General features: G+C 45.5%; 1 protein-coding gene across 3 annotated transcripts in view; it reads right to left on the bottom strand.

Moving 5' to 3' along the window:
- The window catches only part of ZNF827 (zinc finger protein 827), a 188,377-nt gene that overhangs the window by 121,288 nt on the left and 48,455 nt on the right, over window positions 1–18,634 (bottom strand). For all 3 annotated transcript variants that reach the window (XM_040250427.1, XM_040250426.1, XM_040250428.1), the window contains exons 3-4: window positions 18,017–18,189; window positions 11,716–12,196 (exon numbers count right to left, since the gene is read on the bottom strand). In XM_040250427.1, coding sequence (XP_040106361.1) covers window positions 11,716–12,196; window positions 18,017–18,189 — 654 coding nt within the window. The remainder of the gene's footprint in view (window positions 1–11,715; window positions 12,197–18,016; window positions 18,190–18,634) is intronic.

Here is an 18,634-nt window from a genome sequence, read left to right as displayed (position 1 = left end):
TGACTCCTTCAAATCAGACACTAGACTTCAGGGTTTCTTGCTGAAAACGCACCCAAGCTCTCTCCTTTCTCTCCGACAGTCCAAGTGCCTTTAAGGATACTGAGCCAAGCAGTTGCACCGTGGGCGTTGGACAGAAGTGATCTGGCGTGAACTAAGCATCGTTAGTGAGAAATGAGGAAAGGGTGGGATGTAACCTGAAAGAAAGGGACATTTTCTGGTAGGGAAGAATTTTCTAAAGATCTAAGAGGGCGGAAGAAGAAGAGTTTGCAACATGACTGCTTCTGTTTTGCCTTGTCCATTCCCTCTGGTGAAGGAAAAGGATACTTTCCTTGAGTTTAATAAGACAGAGCTCTCTTTCAGTTCAGAGTCTGGCAGTTTTATGACTACTGAGCTGCTCCATGAAAAAGTTAGGCCGTTGAGAATTTTATTTACTACCTCCCCCTAAAGCAGAGCCAAAGACTCTTGGACCAGGAAGGGACCGCAGATTGGTGGTTTTCAAAAGTATCCCAAGGAACCCTAGGTCAAGCTTCAGGGGTTCCAACAAATATCGGTTTCAAAGTAAAGCTTTTAAAATTATTTAACTTAATTTAAAAGCTCATTTTAAAATGTGGATCCTTAGCTCTGTTCTATATAAAATGTCATCTCACTGGAGACCACTGATAGGTTAACGTATGTTAACAAGTTAATTCAGTCTGGTGTATCACTTGTTCTTCCTGCCTCATAGGAGTGGCAGCATTTTGGTTATATGTGGCTTCCCCAGTGGCTCAGTGGTAAAGAATCCCCCTGCAATGCAGGAGACACAGGAAACGCGGGTTTGAGCCCTGGGTCAGGAAGATACCCTGGAGGAGGGCATGGCAACCCACTCCGGTATTCCTTGCCTGGGAAATCCCATGGACAGAGGAGCCTGGCAGGGGACAGTCCATGGGGTCACAAAAGAGTCAGACACAAATAAAGCGACTGAGCACATGCACTAATCTTTCCAAAAATTCAGGCCTATGCATGTAAAATGTACAATTACGGCATCAGTAGGGTCTATATGCATGCCTTAAATCAGGCTTTCTCAACCTCAGCAACACTGACATTCTGGGCTGGATAATTTGCTTTGCGGAAATTATCCTATAAATAGAAGGGGGTCCAGGAGCATCCCTAGCCTCTACCTATTATATGCCAACAGCATTTCCCAGCCATGAAAACCATTTCTCTAGACACTGCAACTACCCCCTGAGCATGCCTCTGGTGGAGGAACACTGCCTTAACCTAGATGTAAGAAAAGTTTCCAGTGCATCTACTGTGATAAAGCTTCTGACCATGGCTGACAGACAGAAACATGTACACATATGCAGAAATAGTTGGTGCTGTCATTTATAGGGCACTTAGTATGGGCTTCCCTGGTGGCTCAGAGGTTAAAGCGTCTGCCCGCGATGTGGAGACCCGGGTTCAATCCCTGGGTTGGGAAGATCCCCTGGAGAAGGAAATGGCACCCCACTCCAGTCCTCTTGCCTGGAGAATCTCATGGACAGAGGAGCCTGGTAGGCTACAGTCCACGGGGTCGCAAAGAGTCGGACATGACTGAGCAACTTCACTTTTACTTAGTATGGGCCAGGGAGTATTTGGATTAATTTATCTGATCCTCTCAACAACCCCCTGAAGTAGTACTACCATTGTTCCCACTGTGTAGATGAAAAAAGAGATTAAATAAACTTTCAAATATCAGTTAAGAGAGTAATGCATGCTCGTGTGTGCGCAATTGTGTTTAACTCTTTGCGACCCCATGGACTGTAGCCCGCCAGGCTCCTCTGTCCATGGGATTTCCCAGGCAAGAATGCTGGAGCGGGTAATCATTTCCTTGTCAGGGAATCTTCCCAACCCAGGGGTCAAACCCACACCCCTTGAGTCTCCAGCACTGGCAGGCAAATTCTTTACCACTAGCACCATTGGCAAAGCAACTGAGTAATAACCAAATAGTTAATATAGAATTATAGATGGTTTTGGGGCCTATTGAAAGTTTAGGATGTTTTGTGTCTGCCCTTTATTATGATAAGGAACAAGGGCAGTTGCTAAATGTGTCAACTTAGAAGCAAAAACTTTTTATTATCGTACTCTCCTTTCAAGCAGCTGAACAATTTTAATTAAAGGGATCATGAGATTACAAGGCGAATTGTTAAAAATATTATCTCATTTGTCACAATGCCCTGGTGTAAATGATATTCCTTGAAGCTACAATCAGCAAAATAAATTTATAGAAACATACTATATGCTAATACTGCTCATAACACTCATCATTGCACTAATTTTATGTTCGGGGCTTATCACTTAGCAACTTTTTTCTAATTGCTGGACTTTTAGAAGAAATAAATATAATAAATGAGAACATAAAAGATTAAAATTTTAAATACATAAATTATGTATTTTTTGTGCTTTATATAATGAGTCTGCACTTTAAGATTTTGCTTGATAAAAATAGATTTAATTGTTTAAAAACAAACACACAAAATGAAAATCACTGCTGTTTTTCAACCCACTATTTTACAATAAGAAAATACAGTCTCAGAGAATGATACGAACTTTTTAAAGTCAAACAGCTCATTCATGATAGAATCAGAGCTCAACTCTCCAGATTACAAATCAGGGCTATTAGAGTGACCCAAGTTCCCTTGTAACCATATGTAAGGATGTATGATCTGTTTGGGTATCTGGGATTTTTTTTTTTTTGACTACTTGATGCACTTGGTGAGAAGAAAATAAATTGCCTCCTGAAGTCAAAAGAAAAGCCAAGATTTCATTAAATAATAGCTAATAACAATGAAGCATATTATATTCAAATAGAAGGTTTCAAACATTAGCTAAATATTTTCAGATCTTGTTCTCTCATAAGGTAAACCACTTAATTGGTCTTAAGTCATTTTATATTTAGTGTTTAGGAAAGTCTTAATCATCTTATATTTCTCATTATATTTCATTACATTTTTTATCCCCATCTGAGCTAATCCTAAGTCACACTTCAGGATCTACGTCCCCAGACCAGGACCACGCAAGTCCCCTGTGAAGCTACTGCGATTATAGACATAGTAACAAAGGGAAAACAAAAGTGCCTCTGGAGCAAGGTCAAGGGTAATAACAATAAGCAACGCCACAGACCTTTAAAATAAATAAATAAAGCTTTTCTCTGTGAACCAAACTATTCCAAGCCACACACAATGAGCAAGCATGGCTATCTGCAGTCAGCACTTAACAGAGAGGATCTCTCCCTTGTCAAAAGCAGGAAGAGCCAGTACTGAAAAACCAATCAAGCCTCAAGCCAGGAGTAAATGGGAAAGAAAACTGCATTGTAAATTCATGCTATTAACATATCCAAAAAAAAAATTGTACAAAAAGCGGTGAAGTGATTTATATGTAGGAACAGCTTGAGGTGACTTGAGACCAGAAAAAAGAAAAACTAATGATTGGATAACAGATTTCCAACACTTTCCAGGGAAGTCAGTGCCCATCTGCCCCAAATGACATCTCTTGATGGTCCCACCTGTCATTTTAAATGACTATACGTTTGGTTCATACACCGATATTGTAATGTTTTTTTTCTGTCTTCATGGAACACCCACCCAAAGAGTCTGAAGAACTCCACCAAATGATGATGGTGATTCCTCTCCCTGAAAACCCACTCGTTTTGTCATGTGACTCCACAGCGCCTGACTTAAGAGGTAGAGATTCTCCTGCCCTTTGAATCTGGGCTGCAGTTGTGGTTGGCTTTGGTCACTGGAAGGTGGCAGAAGTGATGCTGGGCCGGTTCTGAGTCCAGCCCCCTGAGGCCAGAAGCACTGCTGCTCTCTCCAGCTGCCACATGGGAGAGCTCGGGCAAACCCACTGAAGGATGGAAGACCCTGGGGACAGAGAGAGGCCAACCTAGCCAGAGCCATCTGAGACCAGCCATGCCCTGGCAGCCTGGCAAGGTCCAGTGACCGATGAGTCAGGCCAGGAGAGACCAGAAGAAGCACCCTGGGCAAAGACGCCCCAACTCGTGAGCTAAGTGAACGGCTATAGTGTTGAGCTGCTAAATTGCAGACAGGCTGTTACTTAACCGTATGCAAGACTCTGGTTCCTAGACTTGGCCCTACCAGCCGAGTTCCTGGTCAACACCAAGGTGCTCACACTGTTGGAGGCTCCCTTTTGCTTTCTTTCCATGGATCATCTTTTCCATCCAGCCTCTTGACAGCACTACAGAGTTGGTTGTGAATTTGAAAATCTTTCTCTATTTAAGTGAAGTAGCATCACAACCTCTGAAAACCTGACTCCCAGAATAGATATGACTGATGAAACATCTTTCTTATCATCTACCACAGAATGCACTGTGGATGATACTGTACAAAGATAAAGACATTAAAAAGGAAATATTATCTCTTCCTGAACCCTGCCCACTCCCCACCACCCTGCCCAGCAATCTGAAACAGAGTTGAAGAGGCAAGACTAAGACACAATCAATAATAGAAGTATCAACCTGGGTCTTAAGACTCAGTGGAGGCGACAGCACAATGAGCAGAATTGGGGCGGGGACAGTAGGGGCAGGTATCACAGCAAGGAGCCTCAATATTGCTAGAAATTCTCTACAAAGATATAGAACCACTGGGGGTCAGAGGTATATTAAACTAGTTTTTTTCTTTCTTCTTTTTTTTGCGAGGATCTTTGTTCTCAACCAGGGGTCAAACATGTGCCCCCTGCAGTGGAAGCACAGATTCCTAACCGCTGGGCCACCAGGGGATTTCCCAGTTATTTTAGTTTTAATAATATTATTAATTCTTTTTAGAACCTCCCCCCCTCCCTTTTATCTAACAGGAGAAAGATACACGGAACTCCATGGTTCAAATGACCAGACTCCTGGAACATGAGTGAAGGCAGGTAAACGGAAATGATGGGGTGTGTCTATGAGCTGGTGAGGACTCAGCACTTTTCTTAAGAGTAGAGGGGATACAGTTGCTCAGTAGAAAGGAGCCAGGCTTGGGCACGACCTGATGTCAGAAGTACTGGAAGGGTCCATTAATGCCTTGGCAGCCTGGAAGGGGGATGCTCCTGGGGTGGCGAGAGGCATCAGGAAGGGAGCTGGAGGGGCAAGCTGATTACGCGTGAGAGTGACGGCCCCCAGAGAGGCTGCCCTCCAAGGGACGGACTGTGGATGTATTTTGAAGACACAAAAAAATTTAACCAGATTAGTGACTGAATTAGCATGCATTAAAAAGGATGCCATGGTTTGAAGCCAAGGAAAATAAACAGTAAAGCAGACGGAGGTCAAAAGACACTTCGCTCAACTGAGAAAAAAAAAAAAAATAGGTAATAGCTCATTAAGTGCTCAGGAGCCAAGGTTTGCTGTTAGGCAGTGTGCTCTATCCCTTGCCCCTGAAACTTTCTAAGCCTCAGCTTCCTGGTCTATAAAATAGGTTTAACATTAATTGGGCTATTGGGAGGGTTAACTGAGAAATTACATCGAGTTGCTGGCACAGCGCCTGGCTCACTGTAAACCCATCTGATCAGTAATAAGTCTCAGGATGATAGGAGAAGCAGCAACAAGAGTAACAACAGTAGAGTGGAAGAAAACGTGCCTTCTGAGGGAAGGCAGAAAACAACCCGGATTCAGTTGTGCAGAAATACAGACTTTGATCAACTTTCCCAAGTCTATCAAGATACAAAGTTACTCTGTGGACAATTCTAGAACCAGGTAAACCTTATCCAGCACAGTGAGGAAAGAAACGTCTGGATTCCAGTGGCAGCGCCTCTATACTACTGACTTGCCGTCTCGATTTCCTCAGCTACATGCTTGTTACAGGCTAACTGTATCTGAAGGTGCACTGTAACTGGCCTTACCACCACCACTCTATTTGAACTAAACAATGCGTGAGAAGCCTGAAAGCCTTAGTACAGTTTCTAAGGTATGAGATTCAGAGAACGGCTCCCTTGCTGGAGCCTCTGACTCTACTACAACTAGGACAGAGGACAGAGCCAACTTCCGGTTTCACCACTTCTTACTTAGGGATTTGGCGGAGGGGATGCTGGAGCCTGACTGCCTGGATTGGAACCCCAGTCCCAACTCCTATTAGCTGTACAAACATGACCCAGTGTCTTAGCCCCTGTTTCTCAGTTTTCATCTGTACAATGGCAACACTAATAGTGTCTTCCTCCAGGGTTGTTAGAAGTTCAAGTGGGTTCACTGGCTTGCAGCAGGCGCTGTGCTAACTAGCATCACTGACTCAATGGACATGAGTTTGAGCAAACTCCAGAAGACAGTGGGGGATGGAGGAGCCTGGCGGGGTCACAAAGAGTTGGATGTGACTTAGCAACTGAACAACAACAATAACAAGGCACTAAGCAACTGATTGTTCAGGAAAAACCATAAACAATTAGTCAGTGTCACAAATCCTCCATCCCTGGAAGCCTGAGCACGTGAGTGTGTGACTCCAGGCCCCATTTTCTTGTAACAACCACCTGCTCCCTTTGGTGACTCAGATCAGCCCTTGTCTCGTGGAGTTGCAAGTCACTGAAAAACAGGAAAGAGCCACACACTCTCTCTCACACGAATCACCTACCAGTTCGGTAAAATCCAGGATTTCAACAAAGAGGGAGGCCCCTTAAAGTGGCTTCTGACACGAGGAATTTTAGTCACATGATCAGTTGAGTGCTCATCAGGAGAAAAGCCAGGCAGGGTTAAGAAAGGCCACACTGAAGATGCAAAGGAAGGCTGCCCAAAATAAACCTTTCTGGAAGGCATACTTAGGCATAGGGAGAGCTCTGCCTAACGGCAGTGAAACCTGACGTCATGAATGGCAGAAAACTGACTTTTCTTTGGAAGAAAGATGCTAAGATGTTTGACAGCCAATCAGAGTCAGCAGGTAATAAGGATGCCTCGTTTACCAGGCATCTCCTGGCTCCCCCCTTCTTCGGCAGCACAAACAAAGGTTATCCCTGGATAAGGAGCTGCCCTTTACAGACAAATTGTATTGTAACTACAGATGCATAAAATTCTGGGAAATAGATGGAGGTGGCATAGCAAAGGCCCATGGGAACCCGCAAGATACAACACAAACATTCACCAGCTCCCCGTTGTTGATTCAAGAAAACCTTTGCCATTTTACCGCTGAGCTCCTAACACATTTGAAACAATTCAGCTTGGACTCATTTGCAAGTCATTGCTTTCTGAAATCCACCTCTCATGGTTAAGATGTTTTCAGCCTCAATTTTATGAAATTAATAGAATGCGGGAGACAGAACATTTTTTTGGCCAGTTTCCAAACTAAAAATAGTTGAAATGACTTGTATCTTTTTATTTTCAAAAAACCCAGTACAAGAAGATTAAAAAGATATTCCCAGCCAACAACTGAGGTGCCAAGTTTCTGTCAACTGCTTGGTTCTAATTTGGAGAGTTAGATTTACATGTGATATCTTGAAAAGTGTGGTTTTTCAGAAAGAGAAGTGATGTAAGGCCACAGCAGGCAACTTTTAATCAGGCGTCTAATGATGATCCTCCCAGTTCCTAGATGTTACAGATGAATCTCAAGATTTTCTCATTCTAACTGCAGAACATCCAGATGCTTGTTTTAATTCTTCTGTCATGTGGCCCCACGAGGGGAAACATGGGGCTCAATGACCATGACTCAGCCAGGCCTCCAGTTCAGGTCAACCTTGACCCAACCCACAGCACCAGGCCCTTTTCAGGGTCTAGGACAGAGAGAGCTGTACTGAAAAAAAAACTACAACTGTACTGGAAACAAACAAACAAACCAGTTATCAAGTGCAGCTTCCACATCAGTGGTCCTTAGGCCTTGCCACATTTTTAGAATCATCTGAGGATTTTAAAGAAAACTCCAATGTTTAGGTCCTATCTGAGACCAACTAAATCATCATTTCTGGCAGTGGGGCTGGACCCTGGAATGTAAAAAACAACAGCTTCCCAGGTAAGCCTAATGTTAGTCAAGGTGAGCACTACTGCTAGACTAAGGAGAGATGGCACAGAAGCTGTAGGAATTTAACCTCCTCTCCCTTGCAAAGCCCCAGTCATGCGGCTACTGAAGCCCTCACCCTGACATGAACCAGTCTGCCTCTGTCTTCTGGATTCCAAGAGAGATCTGGGCAAACACGCAGGCTGCAGCCCTCAAAGGCTTGTCTCCTAGGCTGAAACGCAGAGCAGAGTTTTCAAAATTATCTTTGCCATCATCCCAGAAAGCCATCAGCAAAGGCTGCCCCATCTTCTCCTCTGAGGCAACTGTAGTGCTGAGCCTGGGAAGCCTTGGTCCTAGGGAACATTAATCGCAAAGAACTAAGGAATGTTAAGTGTGGGCTCAGGCGGGAGAAGACTGTATAGTTTGGGGAAGGGGTCTGATTTCACAATCACAGACGCTGGGAAATCTCAAAATGGGGACTGGGATGGGTGGCCTTCGAGTCCCCTTAAAACAGCATTCCACCAGCGATTTTTAATACTACTGTGTATGTTCAGTTGCACAGCGAGTCTGTGGTTCCATGGACTGTAGCCCACCAGGCTCCTTTGTCCATGGAATTCTCTAGGCAAGAATACTGGAGTGGGTTGTCACTTCCTATTCCAAGGGGATCTTCCCGAACCAGGGATCAAACCCACTCTCTTGCATCTCCTGCATTGGCAGGCAGATTCTTTACCCCTAGCAACACCTCGGAAGCCCTTTAATCCTCCTGGGTTCTCTTAAAGTCATTTGTGTGTTGAAAGTGTGTTGAAGGAGCAAGAAAGGTTCCCCTTAGTCACCAAGCAAGAAAGAATCAAGTGTTTTCCATTTCGCTTTTGAAAACAAGAAGATACGGACACGCTTGAATTTGTCACTGTGCTCCAGTTCTGCAGTGACGTGGCTGGCAGAGGCTCCCAGCCCCGGTGTCCACAAACAGCTGCACCCAGGGTCCCAGCAGGTGCACGCACAGAGCCTGGCTCAAAAATCCAAGATGAGAACAATGGCACCGTTATGAGGCTGGGGGACGAGGCCCGATGCTAACCCGACATCTGATAAGGGAAAGAGCTAGAAGCTCAGCCACAGCTCCCCGGGGTCCGGCCCTTTGGTCCTGGGATCACAGCCACGGACATAGCCAGGTGGAGTACCCTGGCGAGAGCCGCTATCAATTATAGGACTCTGATCAACCAGAGAGCAAGTGGAAGAAAAAAATAATAATCGCCCCCTCTCCCCCGAAAATGTATTCCTTTCCTTTTCACGTCTCTTCTCCTCCCGTGGGCTGCGCTGTACCGTCACCAAGTTTACATTTACATCCAAATATGCACACACACACAAATTACCGATGCATCTCACTCCCCGGTGACTTTGTAACAGGTTGCTAGGTAACAGTGCACACAAGTCAGGTTTCAGGACCTCTCGTAAGCCACCATAAAATAGCTGCACGGGCCTTTTGCATAAACAGTGTGCATTTGTTATCTGTTTTCTTATGCCCGTTGATCAGTCGGTAAATACTGCGACTGCCAAACCCGTAAACAAGTCCCCGCTAATAGCTGACTGAGAAAACAGATCACAGGAGAAGGCCTGGGCGCATGGCTTTCCACCCCAACCTCCCGACTGGCTTTTCCTCTTGTGTTTCTCCTGTTTGCAAGCCTGGTTTTCAGCAGTCACAGGTCTTACCTCACACTCCCTGAGATTGCGTCCGTGGGGCACTCATAGCTAAGCCCACCAGAAGTCGTGTATTATCAAGCCTTCCTCCACCCTCTCTTACCTTCTTCAACATTTAAAAACTTTCTGGAGTCCTGGAGTAAAGAAGGCACCTTCTTCCTACGAGCTACTCACCCCTCCGGTTTCCCCGTTGTCTGCTAAGTAAGGAAATGTCCCATTTAGCCATCCTAGGTGAATACGCCCATCACTGCATTCCTTCCCTTGAGGAAGCACTAGAAGAGCCCAGAGAAGGAGCTCCTTTGGCTCTGACATTGGTGGGACATACTATCAAGAAAGAACCAGTGCTCTCCCAGAAGTGAAAACAGAAGGCTCTGAAGCAAAACGAAACCCAGAAGCCGACACTTTCCCCACATCTCCAAAGACGTTTATATGTAAGATGCAGAGCCTTCAGGAGCACATGTTCCCCAGGCCGGGACGGGAGAGGGGGATGCAGGGACCGATCACTGCTCGTTGCCACGGTCCAGGCACCTGACTTCCTGCCACTTGGCCATCAAGGTGTAGGGTGGGCTCACCAGTCGCGCGGGGTGGGGAGCCTCCCTACGACACTCCATCTCAGTTCTTTCCGCGACGCCTCACTTCCATCCCCTGCCTTTCCTTATTTCTTCCAACCAGCCCTGAGCACTCCTGAGGGGCACAGACCTGGGGTGATGGGAACATTCCAGAAGACCCGACTGACGTGTCACTGAGCAAAGGGACTTCAGAGTGAAGCAGAGCCTCTAATTCACCTGGCGGTGACATTTAGTGAAATTTGACTCACAGTCCATTTAAAGGAAGGTGGTGACCAATTATTCTCCATTTAAAAGGGTATTGTCAATCTCCAAAGAGCTGAAATGGCATTTGGAAATCATCGTGGGGCCTGCCGTCTTTACTGAGAGACAGAACCAATTCTCAGCCGACCTTTCCCCACCCTCTACATCTCTTTTAAAATTTAAAATCAGACTTTAAAAAATATAATGAGGCGCCGCACAGGCCCACAGTATGTTTTCTCATCACAAAAAAAGTCAGGAAAAACAGTGCTCCTTTGGCATCATGACACTCCCTGTTCAGTTCCACAGCTTAATCAAAGAAATTGCGGGGGAGGAAGAGAAAAAAAAAACCTAAATGAAACATCATGTATAATTTGATGGTGAAAGTGGTATCAATTAGTAATACATTTTTATGACATACTACAACTTCTTTCTAAAAAGCATTGAGGCAGCTGCAAAAGAATATTAACAATTTTTTAAAATTCCACTTTACATGAGGTTCCTAGTGTAGTTATGTTCACAGAGACAGAAAGTACAATAGTGATTACCAGGGCAGAGGGGAGGGAAGAATTCTTGGTTAATGGGTACAAGGCTTCAGTTTGGGAAGATGAAAAAGTTCTGAAGACAGATGGTAGTGATGGTTACACAGCAATGTGAATATACTTAATGCTAAGGAACTGCATACCTGAAAATGGTTAAAATGGCAAATTTCGTATTGTTTTTACCACAATGAAAAACTTTCCATTAGAAAAAAACAAAGCCTAAAGACAATTTTATCATCTGCTCAAATTTTAAAATTCTAAAAATTTTCTAATAGTACACTGTGTATATGTCCTTTAGAATCTTTTACATCAAGGCAATCGTGAACTTGAGTATACGCAAAGCAAGATGTCCCGCACAAGCCCTTTTAAAGAACCCAGTGGAGAGACAAATACGGTTTAAGGTCAGTGGAGAGACAAGTTAAATAGGGCTCAAGGTCACACAAAGAACTATCACCAACCTGGCTCCCCTGTGACCCGTCCCCCACAGCAAGGACCCGTAACAGGGGAAAATCAGCAAGAAATCAACAATCTCTGTTGTTTTGAGACCCAAACCATAGCCATGCCTACTTCCACAGGACTGTTTAAAAAAAAAAGTCTCAAGGAGAAAATGTATGAGTGTGCAGACAATTGTCATTTAGAGGGACCTTGAGATCACCTAGTCCTACCAGCTCATTGTAAAGCTACGAATACTGGTAGATAGAGAGAAAACGAGAGAGAGAGAGAGAGAGAGAGGGGACACCCCTCTTCAAGTACCTGACAGCTTCATGAGAAAATCAGACGCCATCTTAACAGAGATGTCCTGGCTGAACAACGCGGACGCACTGTTGGCCGCGAACTCGGAGGGCTCTCTCAGCTTTGTGTGGTTGGCTGGCCTGTCAGTAGCATTCAGAGGAAAGGAGGTTGGCAGGCCGTTATCTTCCTTGGGCTCCTCCTTCACCAGCAAAGGTGAGACGCCAGCCCCACCCTGGCTAGTCCTCTCTGGAGTGCTGGACTTCATCATGGTCCCCACTAGCTCTGTCCCTCCTCCTTCCCTTTGCTGCCCCAGGCAGGCACTGTCACTGAGGTGGGGAGGCCCCTTGACCTCGGGGTCTGGGATCTCCTCCTTCACCTTGGCTTCTGTCCGCAGGAAGTGCTGATGGCAACGCATGTGGAGCTTCAGGCTGAAGTGGCGGGAGGACGTGAAGGGGCAGAGCTGGCACTGAAAGGTCTCTCCCCGGTCCTGGTGCTGATGAACCTGGCGGAGAAGCAACAAGAGTGAGCTGGCCGCTGCGCGCCGACACAGAACGCCCTGCTCTACCTCCACCCGTTGCACTTTCGCATCGCTTAGCTGCTCGGTCACATCTGACTCTTCGCGACCCTGTGGACCATAGCCCGCCAGGCTCCTCTGTCCATGGGACTCTCCACACAAGGATACTGGAATGGCGCTGCCATTCCCTTCCTGGCCCACAGCATCGTATCACCAGAGGAGCACTTCACTGTGTGCCTCAGGCCATGAGGGTCATCCCTAAACACAGAGCGGGGTCCACACAGGTTGAGAGTCCGTTAGCAGACCCACACCCAACTCAACCGGGGACTCTGTCGGCCCATGGAGGCTGTCCAGGGTAGAATACTCTTCATGTTCTAGGCATCCCATCTCCACCGATGTCTTCAAAGAAAACTTTATAAACCTGGCACAATTGGAACTTACATAATTACTAGTTGGGGGGGTCAAAAGAGGTACCCTGTCAAGTAATTCCTCTCACAATATAATATGCTGCATGGACCCAATTATTACCACCCGGAGAAGTAGTTATGCTTTGCAGACATAATTTCCACTTTCAAAAATGCTGCTCTAGGTAATTAAGACCGTGGAAAATAATGCCTCCAGGGCATTCCCGTTTCATAGAGAAGTCGAGACCCTGGAGCACGTGGCCAGAGCAAAAGGACATATAAAGAAAGCAGAAGGGGAGGGACTTCCCTGGTGGTCAAGGGGTTAAGAACCCCCACTCCCACTGTAGGGGCATGTGTTCAATTTCTGGTCAGGGAACTGAGATCCCGCATGCTGTGCAATGTGGACAAAAATAATAAATAAAAACAACTCTCTAAGCTTCTATGACACCCTTCCTTTCTGTATTCCTCCAGCTATCTACAGGCAGCTTCTAAAAAAAAAAAAAAAAAAGGAAGAAGGAGCAGAGGGGGAGAAAAACCAGAGGCTGATGCCCACCAAACAGTCTCAGCGAGGTGAAACCAGAGGTGCCAAATACGGTTCTTTCTAGCAGGCTCTAGATAGGCATGTCTACAGTGAAGGAATGCAGACTTGGAAGCCCAGTTCCAGCCTTGCCTGCACAATACCTGTAAAAATGGGAAGAAACTTTTTCCTTTCCTTCCTGTCATGATCAAATTTATGGCTTGAAAAAGTGAGGAAATCATTGCATTGGCCTGAGCCAGGCTTGGAGCTGGCAGGTGCTAGCAGGCTTGTAACTTCCCCATTCATCTCTGCCAGGGTACTTGAGCACTGACCTGCTCCACCCTGCTATTTCAGGACGGGCCCTCCCTCCAGCAGAAACTGCCAATGGTGTAGATTTGGGCCAAAAGATTTGGGGAGCTGTGTGATTTTTGGAAAAACGAGGGAATGGAATTCAAACCCCCGAGTCAAACCAACCTCCCCACTGTGGCGATCTAGGCAGGATTTGAACCCAGATTGAATGAAGGTTAAAGGTTAAAGGTTCCTTAATCCACTGGGCCACCTGGCCCCTCTGCGTGGGCTTCCTTTCTAAGAGAGCAAGTTTTACTACAGCTGTTTATGCATTCTGAGTGCAATCCAAAAGCATTATTCACCAGCCAAAACATACTTTTAAATAATGTTCAGTGACCAACAAAAGCAAAGAAATTAAAAGTTAATGGTGAGATCCTGTCACTACAGCACCCCACTGTGGCTTTTTGAAAAAAACAACAGAAGAGATTCTGGGTCCCCCAAAGCATGAATTTCTCCAAAGAAATAACCAGATACACTTAAATTCAGTTGCAGCAAAGCCTTGGTCATTAAAAGGCTTTCCGCCTGCCAGGTGGGGAGAGGCTGGAGGATGGCACGCACCCTTTGTTGCTGGCTGAGGACTGTCTCAGCTCTTTCACAACAAAAGGATTTCACTCTGGAGAGGATGGGTTCACTTACTTTCTCCCTCACACTATCGGGACCATTCCCCACCCTCTCTTCTGCCCAGCTCTCCCCGCGGGAGCTGGCATCCTGTGGGGCCTCCGGTCACAGCCCCGGGGAACCCTGACAGGTGCCACCCATGGCTCGCCCCGGAGCCAGGTGGTAAAGGTCACTAGGCAGAAAGCTTCCGCCATCCCCGGGAGCAGGGTGGTGGGATAGATCCCGTTTCAGAAATGTCTTGACATCTATTGCCCTGGCAGAGGACAGGCGCTAATCCAAGAACAAAGCTCCGGAAGCAGCTTCTGGAAAAGAAAAAGGATGGGGTCCAGGTTCTAAAATCCAACAGGGAGCCCTGGATTCAAAAGAGTCTGTGCCCAAGCCCCGTGCACGGCTCCTTTTCTACCCGAGCCTGGCTTGGCTATATTTAGTTGCGGGAAAATGAGTGAGTGTGGAAAAGAAAAACAGTGGATATGGTGCTGATGGTCACACTTAGCATTATATTTGGGCTAGACCTGCCCAGAGGGGCACGAGTTCGCATTTGGCCTTGGAGGGAAGGCTTGTCCCTGCTCTCCTGACAATAAAAGCCCTTTCTGGGATCATCCGTACTCTCTTTAGCCTGACATCACCTTCAAAATCGCTCTCGGTCGGCTACGGTCAAGAAACACTTGACTAAAGCGTGTGATTCTTTCCAGGTCACATAGAGATGGGCTGCCTGCTGGTCGCCCTGCACAGAGAGTGCATGTCACCACCACAAGAAGTTTAAAGACCGCTGCATCAGTGTGTCCATCTCCTGTGCAGCAGTCGGACAGTTTGGGGAACCACGTCTCCTCCACTCACCCTGCTTAGGGGACCAGGCAGGCTGGGAGGGGGCGAGCCCAGCAGTCGCTGCCTTGCCTGGCACACCTGAGTCTGGAAAATGTTGGCAGCCCGACCCCTGCCTGCGTTGGGCTGCTTCTTCACCCATGTTCCTGTTCTCCGCCCTCCTCACCTTCTCTTATGAATTCTGTATTGAATTCCTGTATGCTCACTCATCCAGGAAAGTTGTAAAAGACTTAATGGAAATCTAAGATAACCCTGAGGAAGCTGGAGGCATTTACAAGCTCCTTCCGAAGCAAGCCATAAAAACATTTGCATGATATATTAAGAAGAGGCAGCCTTTCAGAAAATGTACGGTGCCTAGAACCCAGTAAGTACTACAGTTGAACAAATCCCTTAGAATCCCATTGTTCCTTAAGTAAATCTATATAATAAATACAGAAGGCTACAGATTAGCATGGTAATAATGGTTATTTCTACGTGATGGGATTAAGGGCCACTTTCAGATTCTTCTCATCGGTTTTTCTAAATTCTCTTTGTGTCACAAAGAGGGAAAAGCAATAAAATTTAGAGTCATTCTTTTATGCCATGTCATCGATTTATTTCTAAATGTAAATGTTAATATATATTCAGATGGCTTTTGGATAGTAATTACTATGGTAGCCACATTTATTGAGGGCTTCTTCACTCTGGGCATCATATTAAGTGCTTTATATCTCTTATTTCATTTAACCGTTATAACAACTCCATGAGATGTATCATACGATTACTATCTCTAAGAACGGAAACAGAGGCTTGGAGAGGTTAAATGATTTACCCAAAGCTCCACAGCTACTGAGAGTCTAACTAAGGCTTTTTTGTTTTTGTTTTTCTGACCACGGGGTTTGAGATATTAAACTTTAGGCAATACTGCCCCTGCTTCTGCGGCAGGATTCATTCTAGGAAGTCTGTTCCTACCACAGCCTCTGGGGAACAGAGCAGAGAATATCTGTTCCTAAGGAAACCACCATGATATTTCTCTGTAGACCATGTTTTCAAAATCTAGCAAAATTAAAGTCTATCTCATCAAAATTAAATCATGAATTCTTTGATGAAAGCAAAAACCATGAGCCCACAAGTGAGGTGGAGAACAGAAAAGAAAGTGTACACCGTCTGAGGAATTAAACTTGCATGAGCCCGTCTCATACGTCTCTCCTCAAAAGCTCAACAGGTTAGGACACCATGCGTTTGAATAAAGTAGTCACTTCCCACAACTGCTTCATTGTACTGGTTATTGATTTGTTCTGAAAGCATTCTAGGACCCCAGGACCTGCAGAGCCCTGGCTGCTCTCATCTGTGATGCTGTTGTGGCCGACCGTCTGTATCACCAAGGCACCCCGCTCATCTCCCTGCAGTTTCAGGGTCACTAGTTCCTGCTATTGAAAACCCAGCTTTTATTTTTTTTTCCCCCATGGGTTTATAAATAGGTTGTTTTAAGTGACCCTGAGCTGAAACCAGGCTTACAAGGTGTCAGGCCAGATGCAAGTTTTCTGCTCACTGAAGCTTTAAATTTGCCAGGCCTGATTTCTAAACCCGAGTGTAAGGGCATAGTAATGGAAGCAAATTTTAGTTTTAAACGTACTTCTTTGAAAGTCTCCTTCCCCACTTATTGCGGTGTAAAACACAAGATTTTACTTTGGGAGAGGTGACAGAGGATGAAGAGGGTTCAAGTACAAAAACTGAGTCGGCTCAGTAAAATTCTACCAACCAGAACCCCTGGTTAAATGGATTCTGATGATGAAGGGCATGTTATACCTGCCAGAGACAAAGACAAAGGGTAGAAAACAAGTTATACTATGGTTGTTTTTTTTTTTTTTTAACTTTCCAAGTAATTTCCTAATGTCAGTGGAGGTTCTGTCTGATCACACTCTTTTATATCTACACTTCTAAACAATGATTCCTGATCTATTTAGAAGTATGAGACTACAAGAATTTGAGAAAAGCAACTATCTCATTATGTTACACTTTACATTACACGTTACACTTCCTACGGCAGGATAGTAAACATTTTACAAATAATGTTAGCAGCCAGGCTACTGCAAATATCAGTAAAAATTATGGTTATTACTATTAAGGTGTTCAACAACAGTTGCTAACATCAAACAACTACCACTGCACATTTCTGTGTTGAATACTTCGCCACTATTTCCTTAAATATTAATGATATCCCTTCCAGATGGACATAACTATTCCCATTTAACAGATGAGAAAACAGAGTCTAAAGACGCATTTGCTCACAGCCAGTTAGCCAGTAAGTTGCACAATAAGGTTTAAAGGCAGGCCTGTCAAAATCAAAAGCCCATGCTCTTTTGATCTCTTGCATGTCAGATACTGGATCTCTTTGCGTTTCAGACAAAATTAGCATTAATAGAGTCTGCTAAAAGGACTATCTAGCTGCCTAAGTTCAGCTCACTTAAGAGTGGCATGTAGTCTAGACAATTCCCTATATGCTCGTTACAGGCATAAGTCTCCCAACTGTCCCTAATAGAACACTGAAAAAAATATCTTCCATGTTGGCTAAGTGTGACCCTGGGAATTATGACAACTCAAACCCTGACACCTCAAGGGGACCCAGTCTTGTCAGGAATGGCCCCCAGGCCTGCCACAGTGTGGAAGTTAAAGCCCAGATGACTTTCAACTTCCTCACACTTCCTGTACGATGTCTCTGCGTGTGCCTCTGGGTTTGAAGCAACAGAAGAGGGCACTCCCTTCAGGAGGAGGGGCAGGTCCAATAGCTCTTCCTGAACCTCTTTCCCTGCTTCCTACTCCTCCCCAAGTTTTCCTCCAAGTGCCTCCAAAGCATCACCCTGCAAGGCCAGGTTAGGCTGCAGATCCCCAATAGGAAAAGATGGTTCTACACGACATTTATTATCTGGCTGCTGAAGCTGCTCTCTGCCTTTAAGTTCTGGGCTGTCCAATGGACATGAAGACGCTTATAACGAGATCCTTTCCAATGCGGATCCTTTTATCTGCATCGCACTCTACCTTAGACCCTGAGCTCAGACCCCGGCTGGTGCGAGGGCCCTGGCTGTGCCTGCCTCGCCTTCCTGCCCGCGGGGGGCTTACCTTCATGTGGGATTTGAGATTGTCCTTGCGAGCACACCGGAACGGACAGAGCGGACACTGATGACTTTTTAAACCTGTGTGAATCACCATGTGCCGCTTCCAGTAACTCTTCCTTTTTATAACCAGACCACAAATGGGACACTGGAAAGGCTTTCCGCTTTCCTCTTCTGAGGCTTGGGAGAAGGAGAAAGACAGGAAAATTAAGGAAAACAAAAAGGCACATTGCATCCAGCACTAATTCACATGCACTGCTCTATAAAGAAAACTAACAAGGAACTGGGGCTTGGGGCAGGTTTTTTGCTTGTCCTTCATTTTTGTTGTTTTTTGTTTTGGGTTGGTTTTTTTTTTTTTTGGTTTTGAGTTTTGGAAGTCTTTTTTGGTTTTCCTTTTTCGTTTGTTAGTTGTTTTTCTCAGTCCAAGACTTTATCTGTGAGGAAGCTTTATTCCTGCTTTTCTTCAGGTAGAAAGCTATGTTCATCTCATGACTTCCACCTGGGTTCCGTTTTTTCAAAATCTGCTCATCCTGCCTTGGGAAAGTCCTGCTTTCAGAGGCCATCCCACCGCACTTCAGAAGGCATCCCACACCTCAGCCCAGAGAAACCCGGCTTTGCTTTCCCG

The sequence above is a fragment of the Oryx dammah genome, unplaced genomic scaffold (assembly GCF_014754425.2).
Source record: "Oryx dammah isolate SB20612 unplaced genomic scaffold, SCBI_Odam_1.1 HiC_scaffold_12, whole genome shotgun sequence".
In the NCBI taxonomy this organism is placed as follows: domain Eukaryota; kingdom Metazoa; phylum Chordata; class Mammalia; order Artiodactyla; family Bovidae; genus Oryx; species Oryx dammah.
The sequence above is the reverse complement of the archived record's forward strand: the minus strand, read 5'-3'. Positions and strand labels throughout refer to the sequence as shown.